Source organism: Budorcas taxicolor, chromosome 4 (genome assembly GCF_023091745.1).
Source record: "Budorcas taxicolor isolate Tak-1 chromosome 4, Takin1.1, whole genome shotgun sequence".
Classification (NCBI taxonomy): domain Eukaryota; kingdom Metazoa; phylum Chordata; class Mammalia; order Artiodactyla; family Bovidae; genus Budorcas; species Budorcas taxicolor.
In genome coordinates, this window is record NC_068913.1 from 100,073,677 (window position 1) to 100,093,199 (window position 19,523).

Consider the following 19,523-nt stretch of genomic DNA (forward strand, 5'->3'; position numbering starts at 1 on the left):
AAGATTTACAACAGTTGAGTAATAAGATAGGAACAATTAAAATAGATGCACATTTTTATTTTCCATGTGCATATATTTTAATTTGTTGATAAAATTTCACTCATAAAATAATTCATGCATTTTTTTAAATCAGGGAGAACTCTCTCAAGGTAACAGTGTTTGGTGTTCATTAATTTGAATCTTATAAAGGCTGAAAGGACTTTCCTGTTCGTGCCAGGCAGGCTGCTTCCTCTGCAGTCAGCACATTTCAATGGGGCAGAAGACATCTAACTTGCTCCCTCGGGGCTGTTTCTACATGCACCATGGCCACCTTTGTGGAGCTCAGTACCAAGGCTAAGGTGCCTGTCTTGGGCCTGGGCACCTGACACCTTCTTCCCTCCAGGGGCTTTGGGCATTTCCTCCTGTCCTGAGGGAAAGCCCAGAGGCAAGGGTTTTGGGGAAGTAAATATTGGGCGCCAGAGGCAGGACTGAGGTTGCTTTCTCAGGGCTGATTCAGCAGTAGTGCTCCAAGACTGACTTTTTCCAGCAGCGGTGAGAGCTTTCCTAGCAAGTATCAAGTTTTAAGCAGTTTAAGTGAAAGTGTTAGTCGCTCAGTCGTGTTTGACTCTTTGTGACCCCATGGACTGTAGCCCACCAGAAGAAAGGATAGGTAGATCTGTAGTAAATGCTTCTTTCTCTTTCATTGTTTGGCTTGGCTAGATTAGACAGAATGTGGTATTTTTAATGCCCTTCCTTCCTTCCTTCTCTCTTTTTTCTTCCTCCCTTCCTTCCCCCCCTTCCCTCTCTCTTTCCTTTTTGCCTTTCTTCGATGAAAGAAAACCTTTCTGCCTTCAAGTGAGGGGAGACATTCCATTTTTACAAGGTTTTCTATTTCTCCTTTTCTGAAGCAACAATTATATAATGTCTTTTATCCACTGACTCTTAGGTGTATGCCTGGTGCTGTACTTCAAATTTGACACTCACTGTAGCACTTAGCACAGTCACCTCACGTACATTCGTGTGAGCGTGTGCTAAATCACTTTCAGAAGGAAATGGCAACCCACCCAAGTACTCTTGCCTGGAAAATCCCATGGATGGAGGAGCCTGGTAGGCTACAGTCCATGGGGTCGCAAAGAGTCAGACATGACTGAGTGACTTCACTTCACTTCACTTCTATGTACCTGGAGACACTTCTGGGCTGGAGCATGAACCTGAATCAGAAGGGAATAGGCTTGAGTTAGGATGGGACATGATGCTATAATCATAAAGTTAATTCACTTTTCTTCCTTCTCTTTTGAAAAGTTTTCCAAAGCATGCTTTCTTCCCGGGTATCCCCTAAAAAAAGGGATCTCAGGGAAATCTTGGTTTGGAGAAGCTGGGCTGGGTAAGACAGCCTGTTGAAGGTGGTCTGGGAAGATGGCTTTTTCTTTTTCCTTCCAGTCTGGCTTAGGAGAAGTCAGAGACGCTGTGAAGGGGGCCACTGACACAGGATATCACCACTTGGACTGTGCTTATGCCTACGAGAATGAGCATGAGGTGGGTGAAGTGATCCAAGAGAAGATCCAAGAGAAGGCTGTGAAGCGGGAAGAACTCTTCATAGTGAGCAAGGCACCAAGGGCTCACCTGGTGGGAAGACTATACTTCAAAGCAGGCAGAAGTGTTGGAGGTAGTCAGCACCCAGAATTCTGTCTTTCCATACCGTTCAGGGGGTTCTGCAGGCAAGAATACTAAAGTGGTTTGCCATTCCCTGCTCTAGTGGATCACATTTACTATCTAGATTCTCAGTGACCCTAGCACAAATATATACAGTTTATCTCACTATAAGGGGCATCCCTGTTGGCTCAGAACTCTCCACTATGACCCATCCATCTTGGGTGGCCCTGCACAGCATGGCTTTGTTACACAAGGCTGTGATCCATGTGATCATTTTGGTTAGCTTTCTGTGATTGTGATTTTCATTCTGGAGGCTTTGGGGTTATAGTTCTTGCTTCTGTCTGCCCTCTGATGGATGAGGTTAACAGGCTTGTGCAAGCTTCCTTACGGGAGGGACTGGCTGTGGGGAAAACTGGGTCTTGTTCAGGTGGGCAGTGACATGCTCAGTTAATCTTTAATCCAGTTGTCTGCTGTGGGTGGGCTGTGCTCCCTCCTATTAGTTGTTTGGCCTGGGGCAACCCAATCCTGGTGTCTACATGCGCTATGGTGGGGCTACTCAGTTCAGTTTAGCTTAGTCGTGTCCAACTCTTTGCGACCCCAGGGACTATAGCACGCCAGGCTTCCCTGTCCTTCACCAACTCCTGGAGCTTGCTCAGACTTCTGTCTATTGAGTCAGTGATGCCATCCAACGATCTCATCCTCTGTCATCCCATTCTCCTCCCTTCAATGTTTCCCAGCATCAGGGTCTTTTCCAATGAGTCAGTTCTTTGCATCAGGTGGCCAAAGTTTCAGCTTCAGCATCAGTCCTTCCAATGAGTATTTAGGACTGATATCCTTTAGGATGGACTGGTTGGATCTCCTTGTCCAAGAGACTCTCAAGAGTCTCTCCAACACCACAGTTCAAAAGCGTCAATTCTTCAGTGCTCAGCTTTCTTTATAGTCCAGCTCTCATGTCCATACATCACTACTGGAAAAAAACACAGCTTTGACTAGATGAACTTTTGTAGGTAGAGCTACTGGAGACCTTCAAAAAGGAGGAGATGCCAAGGGAACATTTCAAGCAAAAATGGGCACAATAAAGGACAGAAATGGCAAGGAACTAACAGAAGCAGGAGAGATTAAGAAGAAATGGCAAGAATACACAGAAGAACTATACAAAAATGATCTTAATGACCCAGATAAGCATAATGGTGTGATCACTCACCTAGAGCCAGGCCTTAGGAAGCATTATTACAAACAAGCTAGTGGGGGTGATGGAATTGCTGCTTAGCTATTTCAAATCCTAGAAGATGATACTGTTAAAGTGCTGCACTCAATATGCCAGCACATTTGGAAAATTCAGCAGTGGTCACAAAACTGGCAAATGTCACTTTTCATTCCAATCCCAAAGAAAGGCAATGCCAAAGATTGCTCAAGCTACCATATAATGGTGCTCATTTCACATGCTAGCAGGACAATGCTCAAAATCCTTCAAGCTAGTCTTCAACAGTACGTGATCTGAGAACTTCTAGATGTGCAAGCTAGATTTAGAAAAGGCAGCGGAACCAGAGATTAAATTGCCAACAACTATTGGGTCATAGAAAAAGCAAGGGGATTCCAAAAAATATATATACTTCTGCTTCATTGACTACACCAAAGCCTTTGACTGTGAGGACCACAACAAATTGTGGAAAATTCTTGAAGAGATGGGAATGCCAGACCACCTGACCTGCCTCCTGAGAAAACTGCAGGTCAAGAAGCAACAATTAAAACCAGACATAAAACAAAGGACGGTTTCAAAATTGGGAAAGGAGTACAGTAAGGTTGTATATTGTCACCCTGCTTATTTAACTTATATGCAGAGTACATCATGTGAAATGCCAGACTGGATGAAGCACAAGCTGGAATTAAGATTGCCAGCAGAAATATTAACAACCTCAGATATGCAGATGATACAGCCCTAATGGCCGAAAGAGAAGAGAAACTAAAGAGCCTCTTGATGAAGGTGAAAGAGGAGAGTGAAAAAGCTTGCTTAAAACTCAACATTCAAAAAACAAAGATCATGGCATCTGGTCCCATCACTTCCTGACAAGTAGATGGAGAAAAAAATGGAAACAGTGGCAGACTTTATTTTCTTGGGCTCCAAAATCACTACGGATGGTGACTGCAGCCATGAAATTAAAAGACACTTGCTCTTTGGAAGGAAAGCTATGACAAACTTAGACAGCATACTAAAAAGCAGAGATATCACTTTGCCAACAACAGTTCATACAATCAAAGCTACGGTTTTTTCGGTAGTCATGTACGGATGTGAGAGTTGGACTATAGAGAAGGCTGAGCACTTAAGAATTGATGCTTTAAATTGTGGTGCTGGAGAAGACTTTTTAGTGTCCCTTGGACAGCAAGAAGATCGAACTATTCAATGCTAAAGGAAATCAACCCAGAATATTCACTGGAAGGACTGAGGCTGAAGCTGAAGCTCTAATACTTTGACCATGCTGCAAAGATCTGACTCATTGGAAAAGACCTTGATGCTGGGAAAGATTGAGGGCAGGAGGAGAAAGGGTTACAGAGGATGAGATGGTTGGATGGCATCATTGACTCAATGGAGCAAACTCAGGGAGACAGTGAAGGATAGGGAAGCCTGGCATTCTGTAGTCCATGTCACAGTTGGACATGACTGAGTGAATGAACAACAAGAATAATTCAGGTCACTTCCCCCAGCTGTCTTCATTGCTGTCTTTATAATGTCCCTGGACACAAACATCCACATTAGCATCCAGTGTTGGTGCATTGATGCTGATGCTACCCACCCTTCTTGAGTGGCTTCCGCCCTAGAGGAGTAGTCTCCATTGAGCCAGGGTGGTGTCTTTAGCATCCCTGTTCCCTATTGGTGGGTTCCATCTTCCCCCTGGCAGCTGAAAGCTAAGGCTACAACTGGATCCTGAAGCTCCATCTTTCAGCACTGTTGTCTCAGTGGTTGTAGCCCAGAGGTTCTCAGCTGGCAGGTACTTTGGAAAATGATGGGACATACTTATTGTCATATATGAATTTCACTTCAGTTCAGTCTAGTAAAAGGCAAGTTACAGAATGTTATAAACAGAGTGAGAGAGGGTTGAGAAACACTGAATATGCATTATACCCAATTTGCTAAAAGGGACTGACTAGTTATAGGTACTTGGAAAGTGCATGTATCTAGTGGGACAAATAGACCCCACTGGTTGCGTCTGGATAAATTCCTTGCAGAGTTATTGTTGGTGGCCCATGGGCTTGGAGACAGGAGAGCAGTAGAGGACCACCTGTTCCCAAAGGCTTAGGAACTTAAATGCTGGCCACAATTCACAACTTCAGAAACGCTACTGCTGAGGAAGAGGATGGCACATGTAAACAAACACTGAGTCTGTGCCCAATATGGCACCTGATGTAACAAATACATACAATACCAGGTGAGTCAAAAAGATGACTTGCCCTTGACACTTAAGAGATGTCAGTGACTTTCAGAGCGACCTGCTGACCTTGCATCCCTGGATGATGCATCTGAACCACCTGTGCTGTAAATGGCCTGCCCCTGGGGTTAGCTCAAGCTGAGGGTCAAAAAGCAGGGAAAGCAGAGAAGGTAGCCCCTTCTCTGTCCACTGCTGATTTCTCCCTGCTCTGCTCTCTGCAGTTGCAGCCCACCTTCATGGAGAAGCATCTAGTGAGGGAATCCTGTCAGAAGACCCTCAAGGATCTGAGACTGGACTGTCTGGACCTCTACCTTATTCACTTTCTACAGGCATTACAGGTTGAAGTTCCTCCCTGTCCCAGTCTCTGGTTCCTGGGCACGTGTTGGAAGATAGCAGCTGTGTCAGGAGAGGGGAGGGGAGGGTTGGGGGCTGGAGGCTGGGGACCAAGGGGAGCTGAAGCAAGAGGCCTTGCACTTCGGGACTCCACAGGAAAGTGTTCAGGATGAGACGGTGGAGCAGAAAGACACTAGCCTGAAAAGGAATCCAAGTCCATGGACCAATGTAGAGGTGACCCCACACCTTGGCTTTCTCTGTTACGTTTGAGAAAACTATGACTTCTAGCAGCCCAGGCAAGCTGCAACTGCCACTCTGCTTTGGTCCTGATTCCATGCCAAGGGCTCTCCTCCCAGGGCAGCTCTGACATAATGCTGTTTCAGGGCTCAATCCTCTCATTAACTGAGGCACTGGGAATGCCATTCTGGAGAAAAGCCCAAGTATGATCGTGCTGAAAGGTAGCCAGTGCTCAGCGAGGAAATAGGACTCTGCTCCTGCCTTTGCCAGAGAGCCTGAGGGACGTGAATTCCCAGCTCTCTCACCTTATGAAGTTGAACTTTGTCCCCAAGTGCTTGTGAGAAGTCTGTGTCCACGGGGCTAATGGTGGCTTCTGGGATGTTCTTATGATAGATTTTAAAATCAGTCCAGCAATTTCTGGGAATTCCCTGAGGGTACAATGATCAGGACTCCATGCTTTCACTGCCAAGGGCATGGGTTCAATCCCTGGTTAGGAAACTAAGATCTCAGAAGCTGTGTGGCATGGCCAAAAGAAAAAAAAGTCCAATAATTTCTAAAATATAAGAACTTATGTTTTATACTCTGGCAGATTGATCCAGAGATTTTATTTCGACTCTGTTCTCCGAAATTGATACTGTGGAGCTTGAAAAAAAAATGGTATGCAGATGTGGGTGTTTAGGATGAGTCAGGATCCTGAAAACTCACTTGACAGAATCAAGTGTTTAGATGCATACTTCGCTAAGCTTCTTGTTTCACATTTATAGCCTGGGGAGGACTTTACTCCCAAAGACGACAAAGGCAATACCATCAACAGTAAAGCAACATTCTTGGACACTTGGGAGTAGGTTCCATATTGTTCACAGTGGGCTGGGAGTGAAAACTTGCCTTCAGTCATCTACAAGGGTCTATACCAGTGTGAAGGAGCCCAGGTGCTCAATGAGGTTTTATCTCATCATCATTTTCCAATTCTTTGAACTCCTTCCTAATCACCTTTGACTTTTGGGGTTTACCTGACACTTCTTATATTTTTGAAAACTAAGACTGAATCCTCAAAGGAGACTGGGAATACAGCATGCCTGACTTCAGAGGATACCCAGTTTATTCTTAAACCAGGGGGAGGGATTTGAAACAGTGTTGCCCTGGGATTGCAGGTATTGATTAAAGTAACTTCAGTCAGTTCAGTTCAGTTCAGTCGCTCAGTCGTGTCCAACTCTTTGCAACCCCATGAATCGCAGAACACCAGGCCTCCCTGTCCATCACCAACTCCCGGAGTTTACTCAGACTCACGTCCATCGAGTCGGTGATGCCATCCAGCCATCTCATCCTCTGTCGTCCCCTTCTCCTCCTGCCCCCAATCCTTCCCAGCATCAGGGTCCTTTCCAATGAGTCAACTCTTCACATGAGGTGGCCAAAGTATTGGAGTTTCAGCTTCAGCATCAGTCCTTCCAATGAACACCCAGGACTGATCTCCTTTAGGATGGACTGGTTGGATCTCCTTGCAGTCCAAGGGACTCTCAAGAGTCTTATCCAGCACCACAGTTCAAAGGCATCAATTCTTCGGTGCTCAGCTTTCTTCACAGTCCAACTCTCACATCCATACATGACCACTGGAAAAACCATAGCTATGACTAGACGGACCTTTGCTGGCAAAGTAATATCTCTGCTTTTGAATATGCTACCTAGGTTGGTCATAACTTTCCTTCCAAGGAGTAAGCGTCTTTTAATTTCATGGCTGCAATCACCAGCTGCAGTGATTTTGGAGACCCTCAAAATAAAGTCTAACACTGTTTCCACTGTTTCCCCATCTATTTGCCATGAAGTGATGGGACCAGATGCCATGATCTTAGTTTTCTGAATGTTGAGCTTTAAGCCAACTTTTTCACTCTCCTCTTTCACTTTCATCAAGAGGCTTTTTAGCTCCTCTTCACTTTCTGCTATAAGGGTGTGTCATCTGCATATCTGAGGTTATTGATATTTCTCCCGGCAATCTTGATTCCAGCTTGTGCTTCTTCCAGCCCTGCGTTTCTCATGATGTACTCTGCATATATGTTAAATAAGCAGGGTGACAATATACAGCCTTGACATACTCCTTTTCCTATTTGGAACCTGTCTGTTGTTCCATGTCCAGTTCTAACTGTTGTTTCCTGACCTGCATATAGGTTTCTCAAGAGGCAGGTCAGGTGGTCTGATATTCCCATCTCATTCATATTTTCCAGTTTCTTGTGATCTGCACAGTCAAAGGCTTTGGCATAGTCAATAAAGCAGAAATAGATGTTTTTCTGGAATTCTTTTGCTTTTCCCATGATCCAGAAGATGTTGGCAATTTGATCTCTGGTTCCTCTGCCTTTTCTAAAACCAGCTTGAACATCTGGAAGTTCACAGTTCACATATTGCTGAAGCCTGGCTTGGAGAATTTTGAGCATTACTTTACTAGCATGTGAGATGAGTGCAATTGTGCAGTAGTTTGAGCATTCTTTTGCAATGCCTTTCTTTGGGATTGTTATGAAAACTGACCTTTTCTAGTCCTGTGCCACTGCTGAGTTTTCCAAATTTAGTGCAGGTTATTTAACTCTTTGAAACCTCAGTTTCTTCTGCTTCTTAAAAAAAAATCTTCCAAAGGATACTAATAATGTAAATCTTCCTGGATGACTCAGTGGTAAAGAATCTGCCTACCAATGCAGGGACACGGATTTCACTCCTGATCTAGGAAGATCCCTGTGCCTGGGAGGAACTAAGCCGGTGCACCACAAGTACTGAGACTGCTCTAGAGCCGGGAGCAGCAACTACTGAGGCCCATGCGCCCTAGCGCCCGTGCTCTGCAGAAAAGAGCAGCCCCTGCTCACCGCAACTGGAGGAAGCCCTTGTGCAGCAATGAGGGCCCAGTGAGACCAAAAATAAAAAGAAACTCATCAAAAAACAACAGAAAGACATTTAAAAGTTAGCAATAATAAAAGAGCAATGATTATGTGATTAAAAGCCATTCTAAATAATAAGCCATTGGCAATATCTCATGAGCAAGAGCATACACACACACACACACACAGTCACTTCAGTTGTGTCCGACTCTTTTCGACCCTATGGTCTGCAGCCCACCAGGCTCCTCTGTCCATGAGATTCTTGAGGCAAGAATACTGAAGTGGGTTGCCATGCCCTCCTCCAGGGATATATGTGTGTGTGTGTGTGTGTGTGTGTATACATAAGTATATATATATATATAAGTAAATCAAGTTCTCTTGGGAAAATCTTATGAAGGCATCATTCTGTCAAACATTCGGCTATCTTGAACATATACTTAAATATAAATCCATGGTAAATGTGACAGAACGTCATTGCTATACAAGCCAAAAGCTGGTTGAGCCCACATACATGAAGGTGGGTTCAAACTTCAAGTTTCAAAATGTTGTTTTTCTTAGCTTTACATATTCTTTTTAACCTAATGACCACACAAGTCTTTATCCAACTACATAGTCTTAAACACTTGTTAGATATACTCATTAAAACAAATTTATGAAGCCTGAATTTTCAAGAAAACATGCTATTTTCTTTCTGTTAGTGCCAAAAGAGTAGCCATAAAGAGAAACATGAATTCTGGTACTAAGATAGTTTTTTAAAAAGTCAACATGTTTATTTTCCTACCACAAACAACCTCCTGTGAGAGAAATATTTCAGGATGATGATTTAATGAACCATCTAATGGTGGGAAATCAATCCTGAATATTCACTGGAAGGACTGATGCTGAAGCTGACGCTCCAATACTTTGGCCACCTATTGTGAAGAAAAGACATTAGAAAAGACCCTGATGCTGGGAAAGATTGAAGGCAGGAGGAGAAGGGGATGACAGAGTTTGAGATGGTTGGATGGCATCCACTGACTCAATGGACAGGAGTCTGAGCAAGCTCCGGGAGTTGGTGATGGACAGGGAAGCCTGGTATGCTGCAGTCCATGGGGTTGCAAAGAGTCAAACACAACTGAGCCACTGAACTGAACTGAATGTTTTATGTGCGTGTACTCAGTTCAGTGAATGTTTTATTCCTGAGAATGAAAGTTATGATAAGACTTACCACAGAGCCTAAGATTTCAATAGACTAAGCTTTCGCATTACATTTGACAAGAGGGCTCTGTCATATACATTACCTTGGTAAAACAAGACCTCTGAAATATCTTAGGGATTATTCTTTGTGAGATATAGAGACTGAGACATCTCTAGTATTGTTTCCACAAGAGTTTTGGTCTTATTCTATTTTTTCTTTCTTTTTTATTTTTTTAAGTTATGAAATTGTGATAACACATTTACATGAGACTTGGAAAATACAAGACAAAGTTACATATAGTTCCACTAAATGTTATGATGTTTTTAAGTAGATAAATTGAGATTTTTAGTTGGAGTTTCAATATCAAACTCTCAAAAATTAATAGAATGAATAGACATAAAAGTAGAAGGAAATAGTAGACCTGAAAAGTACCATGAACCAATTCAACATAATAAAGATTTACAGAATTTTCACACAACAGTACGATACAAATTCAAGTTCTCATAGACTATAAACTGGGAGACACTGGAACATATCCAGGGATATAAAACAAGTTGCAAAAGTTTTATGGTCTAAATGTATTGAAATCATACAGAGTCTGTTCTCTATCACTGTGGATTTATGTTAGAGATCAAGATATATGAAAATAACCCACATATTTTCAAGTGCAGTGTGACATTTACCAGGAGAGCTCTTTGACTTTTCCATTGAAAGCCTCAATAAGATTAGAAGACTGAAAGAACACAGAGGGCAAATGCAGGGAAGAAAGCATCTACATGAGAAATTAATATCAAAGATACTTTTAAAACTCCATGTATTTGGAAATTAAATGTCCACTTTTAAATGATGTTGCCCTTATTCTTAACGAATACTTAATAGTATTCATTGTGACAACTATATCATTGTTCTCTGTAAAAAGTACCCTGATTTTCACACTGCTGTATCCTTAGAATGGATTTGAGAATGATTACTAAATGAAAGATTTTGATGATCAAGTTCAAAGAATCTAGGAAGAAAAGGCAGGACTGAAGCAATCAAAGTTTATGTGGACCCATAACCAGTTCAACAGAAACCTTCTTGAACACCCTGAAGCAGATGGGAGAAAAAGAGTGAAACAATGTCAAGATGTATCACACACCCACCTGTACCTGCTCCATGCTACACAGAAACAGTTACCCTGGTTCATGGCCCAACTCAGGCGGTTTGGGGACTTTGCAGTCTCATCAGTTCTAAATTTTATTTGTCCAATTTAAAGACTGTATCATCTACCCTAGTGGTCCTCTCTATGCATTAAAATCACCTGGGGAGTTTTAACGATCCCAGTGCTAAGGCCACATGCTACACAGATTTGATAAGAAACTCTGAGGGTAGAATCTGGGCATCAGTATATATATGTATGCATTTTTAACTACTTATTTTTGGCTGCCCTGGGTCTTCATAGCTGCCCCTGGGCCTCCCCTAGTTGTGGAGAGCACGGGCTACTCTCTAGTTGCAGGGCACCAGCTTCTCGTTGCTGTGGCTTCTCTTGTGGAACACAGGCGCTAGGCGCACAGCTCAGTAGTTGTGGCGCACAGCTCAGTAGTGGTGGTGCACGGGCTTAGTTGCTCCACATGCAGCGTGTGGTATCTTCCTGGACCAGGGCTCCAACCCATGCTTCCTGCACTGGGAGGCGGATTCTCCACCATCAGACCACCAGAGAAGTCTCTAGGCATTAGTATATTTTAAAGCTGTCAGGTGATTCCAAATTGCAGCCACGTTTGAGAACCACTGGCTCGACTGTCCCCCGAACACCTCGTGCTTGTCCTCGCCTCAAAGGCTTTGCTCCTGCTTTCCTCTCTACTCATGGGCTGGATGGAAAATTCCTTTTCCCCCCTTCTTTCTTATTTTTTAAATTATGGAAGTGTGATAACACATTTACAGGAGACTTGGAAAATACAGAACAAGGTTACATATAGTTCTACTACATATTACAATTATCTTTTTAGTAGATGAATTAAGACTTTTAGTTGGAATTTCAATAACAAGCTCTCAAAAATTAATAGAATGAATAGACAGAAAAGTAGAAAGCTATAGTAGACCTGAAAAGCACTATCAACCAATTCGATGTAATTAAGATTTATACAATTTTCACACAACAGCAGTATACAGATTCTATTCAAGTTCCCGCAGACTATAAACCGGGAGACACTGGAACATATCCAGGGACATAAAACTTCATGGTACAAAAATTTCATGGTCTTTTGTAAATCATGCTGAGTCTGTTCTCTTTTCACTGTGGGTTCATGTTAGAAAGTCAAATTCTTTTTATTAGTTCTGCTAATCCACACACATATTCCTGTCCCAGAGAGGACTAAACCAAACTAAGCCAAACTAGAGGGTCCTTGAGATCCCTCTAGCAGTGGCCAAAGTTGTCCCTTGCTATGACAGGCCTTGGAGGAGCTGGTGGACGAGGGGCTGGTGAAAAACATTGGGATCTCGAACTTCAACCACTTTCAGATCGAGAGACTCTTGAACAAACCTGGACTGAAATACAAACCAGTGATTAACCAGGTAAGTTGTTTACTAAAGGGTAAGGGTTCTGCTCTATTATTTCTTAGATGTCTGGAGGCAAGTTCAATGGTTTGCACTAAGTCTCATCTTGAAGGTCAGGCATCTCATGGGAGACAGGTCTTGGGGTCTGGTTTAGCCAGCCTAGCAGGAGGCATGATTTGGTCTTTGCTGATAGACCTTTTTCTCTGTGTAGAACTCCCTATGAGCAGCTCAAAGAGCAGGTGGATTTTCCCAGTGATGAGAATTGCTTGCTTTTACAGATTGAGTGTCACCCATACCTCACACAGGAGAAATTGATCCAGTACTCAGTCCAAGGGCATCAGTGTCATGGCTTATAGCCCGCTAGGCTGTCCAAATAGATCTGGGTGAGGCATCTGATCTTTCTCTCGACATTCTTTTAAGAAAGCCATCAGAAAGAAAAATGCGTGTAAGGCAATGTGCCTGGCATACTCAAACAGTGGGGAAAATATGGGAACTTAAAAAAAAAAACAAAACAGCAACCCTTTGGGAATACTCCAGTTTAACCACCCAGCACTGGACCAGCCTTTGCAAAAACTCCTGAGGCTTCAGAACCCATGGGTGGACCCATGGGTAAGACATGAAGCTTTCAAATCTTTTTACCTTATCTACCACATGAGGTAGCCTGATGATCAGCCTTGGGCCCATCACTGGAGTAATATTCATCTATGTATGGTAGCCATGGTGATTATGCACACCAACCATCTTTCTCCCCCTAGGGCCAAACCAGAGGACCCTTCTCTACTGGAGGATCCCAAGAGTAATGAGATTGCTGCAAAGCACAAAAAATCCACAGCCCAGGTATAATGTGTAGTTGCTTTACCTGCCACAAACTAGTCTTGTGTGATTCTTAATATTGTCTTCCTTTAACTCCTGTATTTATGTTATTTTATTTTTTGGCTATGCTGGGTCTTCATTGCTGCGAGAGGGATTTCTCTAGTTGGGGTGAGTGGGGGCTACTCTTTGTGGCCATGCATGGGCTTCTCATTGCAGTGGCTTCTCTTGTTGCAGGCTCAGTAGTTGTGGTGCGTGGGCTTAGTTACTCTGAGGCATGTGGGCTCTTCCCAGATCAGGGATTGAACCAGTATCCCTGGCATGGCAAGGAGGATTCTTAACCACTGGACCATTGGGAAAGCACCCATTTTACTCCTTGAAGGGAAAGGGAACAAGAGAGGAAGCCTTCTAAGGCCTTTCCTTGAAAGTCTGTTTGTTCGGACCTCCAGGAAATAGCATGGTTATCACTGAAACAGGGATGGTTTCTAACAACTTCTGTTGAGACTAGAGGACCGAGAACAAGAACATGGCTTTGCAGCCGAAACACTTGCGCTCAGATCCCAGCTCCACTACTTATCAGCCGGACGATCCCAAACATGATCCCAGGTCACTTTCTCTTTTAAAAAGGAAGAATATAGGGTTGTTGTGAGGATTAAGGGAGAGAATTGAGCAGAGGACTGAGAAGTTATCTGATAGCTATAAAGTGTTCAGTGTTTATTAGCTATTGTAACAATAAAGACACAGTGAATGGCAGAGACGTTTCATTTTCTGAAAAAGTAGAGGGAGTGGTCGTTGCAGTTGAGTGTAAACAAGAAGTCCCCTTCTGCGCAGGTTCTGATCCATTTCCAGATCCAGAGGCACGTAATTGTAATTCCCAAGTCTGTGACGCTCGCACACATCACCGAGAACTTTCAGGTAAAGTTCTGGCTGGTTCTGTTCAGTTCAGTGGCTCAGCTGTGTCCGACTGTTTGCAACCCCATGGACTGCAGCACACCAGGCTTCCCTGTCCATTACCAACTCCCGGAGCTTGCCCAGACTCCTGTCCATCGAGTCAGTGGATGCCATCCAACCATCTCAAATTCTGTCATCCCCTTCTCCTCCTGCCTTCAATCTTTCCCAGCATCAGGGTCTTTTCAAATGAGTCAGTTCTTCGCATCAGGTGGCCAAAGTATTGGAGTTTCAGCTTCAGCATCAGTCCTTCCAGTAAATATTCAGGACTGATCTCCTTTAGGATGGACTGGTTGGATCTCCTTGCAGTCCAAGGGACTCTCAAGAGTCTTCTCCAACACCACAGTTCAAAAGCATCAGTTCTTCGGTGCTCAGCTTTATTTATAGTCCAACTCTCACATCCATACATGACTACTGGAAAAACCAAAGCTTTGACTAGATGGACCTTTGTCAGAAAAGTAATGTCTCTGCTTTTTAATATGCTGTCTATGTTGGGCATAGCTTTTCTTCCAAGGAGCAAGCTGGTGTTCTCAGTGGAGGAGGGGGTGGGAGAGACTCCTTCACCAGGTCTCTCATGCTGTTCCTGTGCTTTCTGTGGGCTTCCACCACCTTCCCACCACCTTGCCATCTCTCGGGCCAGGGAGCTGACCTCAGGGCTGAGGTAAAGGGCCCACGACCAGGGGTGGGCTGGGGGAGCAGCCGGTGATGTCCTGTCAGGTGTGAGCACAGCTGTACCACTCACCCCTGACTGAGAAGGTCTTGGCTGTCCCCAAACAGTTATGCTGTGGGCCACACACAACAGCAGACTGTCCTGCCTAAGCTCTGCCTCCCAGCAGCAGGAGAGGTATAGACCATACTAGAAGATCTGCCCTTCTGGAGGAGCCCACGTGTCCATCAGGGGGCTGTGCAGTTCAGAGCCTGTAAAGCAAGGAGGCTTACAGCCTTTGGAGCACAAAACCTCAGAAACATGGCAGTCTCTGTGTAGCACCCAATTTAGAGCCATTTGTGTCTGGTGGACACAATGGAAGAAACTCCCTTGGCTAGTTACTGCTGTGAATGTGAGCTTGCTCCCTGCTAGTGTGGCTGGAGATCTCAAATTGCACCAGGAACCAGCTTGCTGATGATGTTCTGGAATTCTCACTTTTCCAGGTCTTTGACTTTAAACTGAGCGATGAGGACATGGCGACCCTACTCAGCCTCAACAGAAACTGGCGGTACTACACCTTTAACTCGTAAGTGACGCTGGGCTGAGTTAATTAGGAGGATTGCTGGGAGTTTGTCTGAATTGGTAGAAGTTTAGCTAGAAGGATTGAAAGATAACTGGAACTACTTTCATTTCAAATGCCATTTTCTGGTGGTGGTGTTAATCAAAACTGGAATACCTAGACTCATTATGAGGAAAGAGAGGGCGTGTGTGCTCAATCACTCAGTTGCATCTGATCCTTTGCAACCCCACAGGCTGCAGCCCACCAGGCTCCTCTGCCCATGCGGATCCTCCAGGCAAGAATACTGGAGTGGGTTGCCGTGCCCTCCTCCTGGGGATATTTCCGACCCAGGGACTGAACCTGGGTCTCCTGCGTTGCAGGCAGATTCTTTACTATCTGAGGCACCAGGGTAGACATATCCTTAACTGATGCATTATTGTTGGAACTCCTGGATGTCGTACTGGAATCTTAAGAGAGAACATGTTGTCAGTAGGTAGAAGGCAGAGGCAGTCATTCATCCTTTCATCCACTAAGTATTTATTGAGCATCTACTATGTCCCAGGCACTCTCATCTAGACAGAGTTCCTGCCTTCACAGTCTTACATTCTAGTAAGGGAGTACCGAAACAAACTCACAAATGAATATGTTGAGTAAGTGTGAATCCTACAACTGACAAAGAAAGTGAAATGTAGGAAGGCATTGTCTGCCTTCTCTACTCCATTCCCTATTTTATCTAACTTCTCTATTTTCTATTGAGAGAATACAGAAATAAGCTCTCTCTCTATATATGTATATATATACACACACACATATATATATACATACATATATATCAGACTGCAATAAAGGCTATGCAGAAAAATCAAGTAGGGTAGTAAGGGAATAGGGAGTGGAGGGTGGTGGGGGAGTGATCCCTTACAATAGGGGAAGTCAGAGGAAGATTTGCTGATTGGTGACAGTTGAGCAGAAACCTGAAGGAAGTGAGGGACAAGCCGTGTAGATGCCTGGGGAACAGCATTCTAGGCAGTGAGGACGGCAAGCTCAAAGGCCCTGAGGTGGAATTGTGTTTAGAGCACTTGAGTAAGAGGGCGAGTGGGGCTGGAGCAGAGCGAGTGAGCGGCAGAGGGAGAAGAGGCGAGGTCAGCAGTGTCAGGGCTCAGAGCAAGCAAAGCCAGGTGGACACTGCGAGGAGGGTCTTTGGTTTGGGCTCTGAGGGTGCTGAGAAGCCAGTTGAGGATTCTGAGGCTTGTGCTTTAAAAGCCCCACTCTGACTTCTGAATTGACAGACTACAGGGAGACTGTTGTGATAACCCAGGGGAAAAGACGACAGTGGCTGGACCTGGGTAATGGTAAGTAGAGAGAACCATCTTATTCTAAATACATTGGGAAAGCAGTGCCAATTGGATCTGAGCCATTAGGATTCTAAGGAGGCTCCAAATCTTTGGTTCTGGTGTTGCCTGAATCACACACAAGATGGAATTGCCATATAGGGGAAAGAAATCAGGAGTTTGCCTTGGGAAATGTTTACAATACCCAGTAAAGTTCTAAGTGTTTAAAAAGTGAAAGTGTTAGTCACTCAGTTGTGTCTGACTCCGCAACCGCATGGACTGTAGCCCGCCAGGCCCCTTTGTCCAGAATTCTCCAGGCAAGAATACTGGAGTGGGTTGCCATTTTCTACTCCAGGGGATCTTCTTGACCCAAGGATTGGACCAGAGTCTCTTGAGTCTCCTGCATTGGCAGGTAGATTTTTTACCACTGCACCACCTGGGAAGCCCTTACTTTTGTTGGAGAACAACAAGCAGCAGCTACTTAGAATGACAAGGAGTGTCAAAAGTAAAATGAGGGAGGTAGGAGGGAGGCTCAAGAGGAAGGGGATATATGTATACTTATGACTGATTCACCTTGTTGTATGGCAGAAACCAACACAACATTGTAAAAAAATCATCCTCCAATTAAAAAAAAAGTAAAAACAGCCAAAAAACAAAAGTAAAATGAGGGACTTCCTTGGTAGTTCAGTTAGGACTCCGTGTTCCCAATGCAGGAAGCCTGGGTTCTATCCATGATCGGGCAACTATTAATAAATCCCACATGCCACAGTTAAAGATTCCACATACCAAAATGAAGTCTGAAGATCCTATGTGTCGCAACTAAGACCAGAACAACTAAATAAAATAAAATTTTGAAGTAAAGTAATGCCTTCCTGGAGAGGATAATGCCTCCCCTGGAGGCATTAGAGGGGTGGGACTCAGGATTGAATCCATCCAGTTCAAATCCCAGCTCTAACACTTAATGTATTAGACTTGTGATCTTGGGTGAATTTCCCAGGCTGGTTTCTTTATTTGCAAAATTGGAATGATAGGATTAAATACAGCTAACATCTCTTGAGTGTTACCTTAGAATGTGCCAGGCACCCTAAGCCCAGTGCATGTATCATTAACTCATTCAATGATCATAACAAGCCCAAGTTATTCTATTGTTGTTCCTTCCAGGGTTATTATTAACTACCATTATGAAGCTTTCTGGTGTCTTGATCACCATCCCCCCACCCTCCTTCCTAGCACACCCTTCAGATCTGTTTAATGGAAGGTGGAGGAAGACTTGGGTTCTTATAAAATCTTGGGGGAAGGGGAGAGGCTGAGAGGGCACAAACCTCATAGGATCCATGAAGAAGAATGCCGTTTAACCCAGAGTTTAACATTGGCGTATTCTTCACGACTGTTTTCTCTGCAGGCTGAAAAGTCTGGAGGAGTATCCCTTTTATGCAGAATATTCAAGCTGAATCTCTTGATGCACATTCTCCTTCTTCATCTTACTGAAGTGTAATTCTCTCCACCAGTGTCCTGTTGTAACCAAGCTTATCTGAAATCACACCGAGCCTGCCCTGCTGAAGTCCAGGAGTTAGGCAGTTGCTGTATCTGGACTGGCTTGTTCAACCAAAGGATCAGATTACAACTGGGAGATTCGACTTAGATAAGCCAATTACATTTTTCTTTTCCCTCGCTTCTTGGACCTGATCACGGGGACTCCACTAAACCTGAGGATATGATAACTGAAAATAATAAAGAATAATAATAACCAACAGGTATTGAGAGTTTACTATGCGCCAGCCTTATTTGGGTGCTTTTTGTATGTGTGATTCACTGAATCCTGCAACTACCCCTTACATTGCTCAGAAGATGAAATGCAAGAATGGGGAGGCCAAGGCACTTGGTCAGGGCCACTCAGGTTATAAGTGGATGAACCAGGTTTCAAAGGCTCTGGGAGATCTTTGGGTTCACTGGCAATCAAAATGTCATTTACATACTGAAGAAAGGCTCCCTCATATAACTGTAAGTCCTTTAGATCTTTGGCTAGGGCTCCCCTAAAACTGGGAGAAGCATTCTTGAATCTCTGGGGAGGCACAATCCAGCAGAACTGATGTTTCAATTTGGTCTCTGGGTCATCCTATTCAAAAGCAAAAAATCCCTGTGATTCAGGACTTTGGGATGTGCAATAAAAGGTCTCTTTGTGACCCCATGGACTGTAGCCCGCCAGGCTCCTCTTCCATGGGATTTTCCAGGCAAGAATACTGGAGTGCATAGCCATTCTCTTCTCCAGGGGATCTTCCTGACCCAGGGATGGAACCCAGGTCTCCTCCCTTGCAGGTGGATTCTACCATCTGAGCCACCAGGGAAGCTATGTAGGCCAAAAACTGTAAGCCCGCAGAAATCTCCAGAGAAAGTAAGGTATAGGGGTTGGGTGCCACCAGATGAATGTCCTCAGCTACCTGACTTATTGCTCTCAGGTCCTGTATAAAGTGATATTCTTGGGTTTCTGGCTTTTGGACTGGTAGGATGGGAATGCTGTGTGGTGACTGGCAAGGACAGATGAGGTTATATCCATGAAGGCACATATTACCGGCTGGATTCCCTCTTTGGCATGTTCCCTTAAAGTCTATTGTTTTAAGTTCAGAATGTTAGACCTTGGGTGGAGTTCTGCCTGTGCAGGGTGTTGCTAACTTTGCTCTTTGTGGGTCCCCATCTGCCCAAACATCCAATTTTACCTTCTGCAGGATCTCTTCAGGTAATTTCAGGCACTCAGCCTTTCCTAGCTATAGTGATGCTGCTTGAAGCAAGTAAGATTGTCCCGGCAGCACCTTCATGCCCATCCTTTCTTGGGAAAAAGTTCCTCTTGCATTTAGTTTGCTCAAGAGGTCTCTCATCCCAGGAAATGAATTGGACACTCTGGCATTTACAGGAAACTGCTTCAGATAAGTCTCTCTCATCTGACAATCTTGTGGTTTCCAAAAGGGCTTTTGCAGAGGTTTAGGAGACAGTCTTACTTGAGTTTCTCTTACCCTGGACGTGGGGTGTCTCTTCATGGCTGCTCC

At 44.2% G+C, this 19,523-nt stretch overlaps 1 protein-coding gene across 1 annotated transcript; it reads left to right on the plus strand.

Moving 5' to 3' along the window:
* The first annotated feature begins 302 nt into the window (after positions 1 to 302).
* On the plus strand, positions 303 to 17,933 carry LOC128046310 (aldo-keto reductase family 1 member B10-like). The gene is given in 11 exon segments (XM_052638412.1): positions 303 to 360; positions 1,412 to 1,587; positions 5,279 to 5,395; positions 6,392 to 6,472; positions 12,087 to 12,209; positions 12,470 to 12,513; positions 12,515 to 12,574; positions 12,947 to 13,028; positions 13,833 to 13,916; positions 15,099 to 15,163; positions 17,885 to 17,933. Coding segments are annotated over 11 exon segments (939 nt in total).
* The last annotated feature ends 1,590 nt before the right edge of the window (positions 17,934 to 19,523 follow it).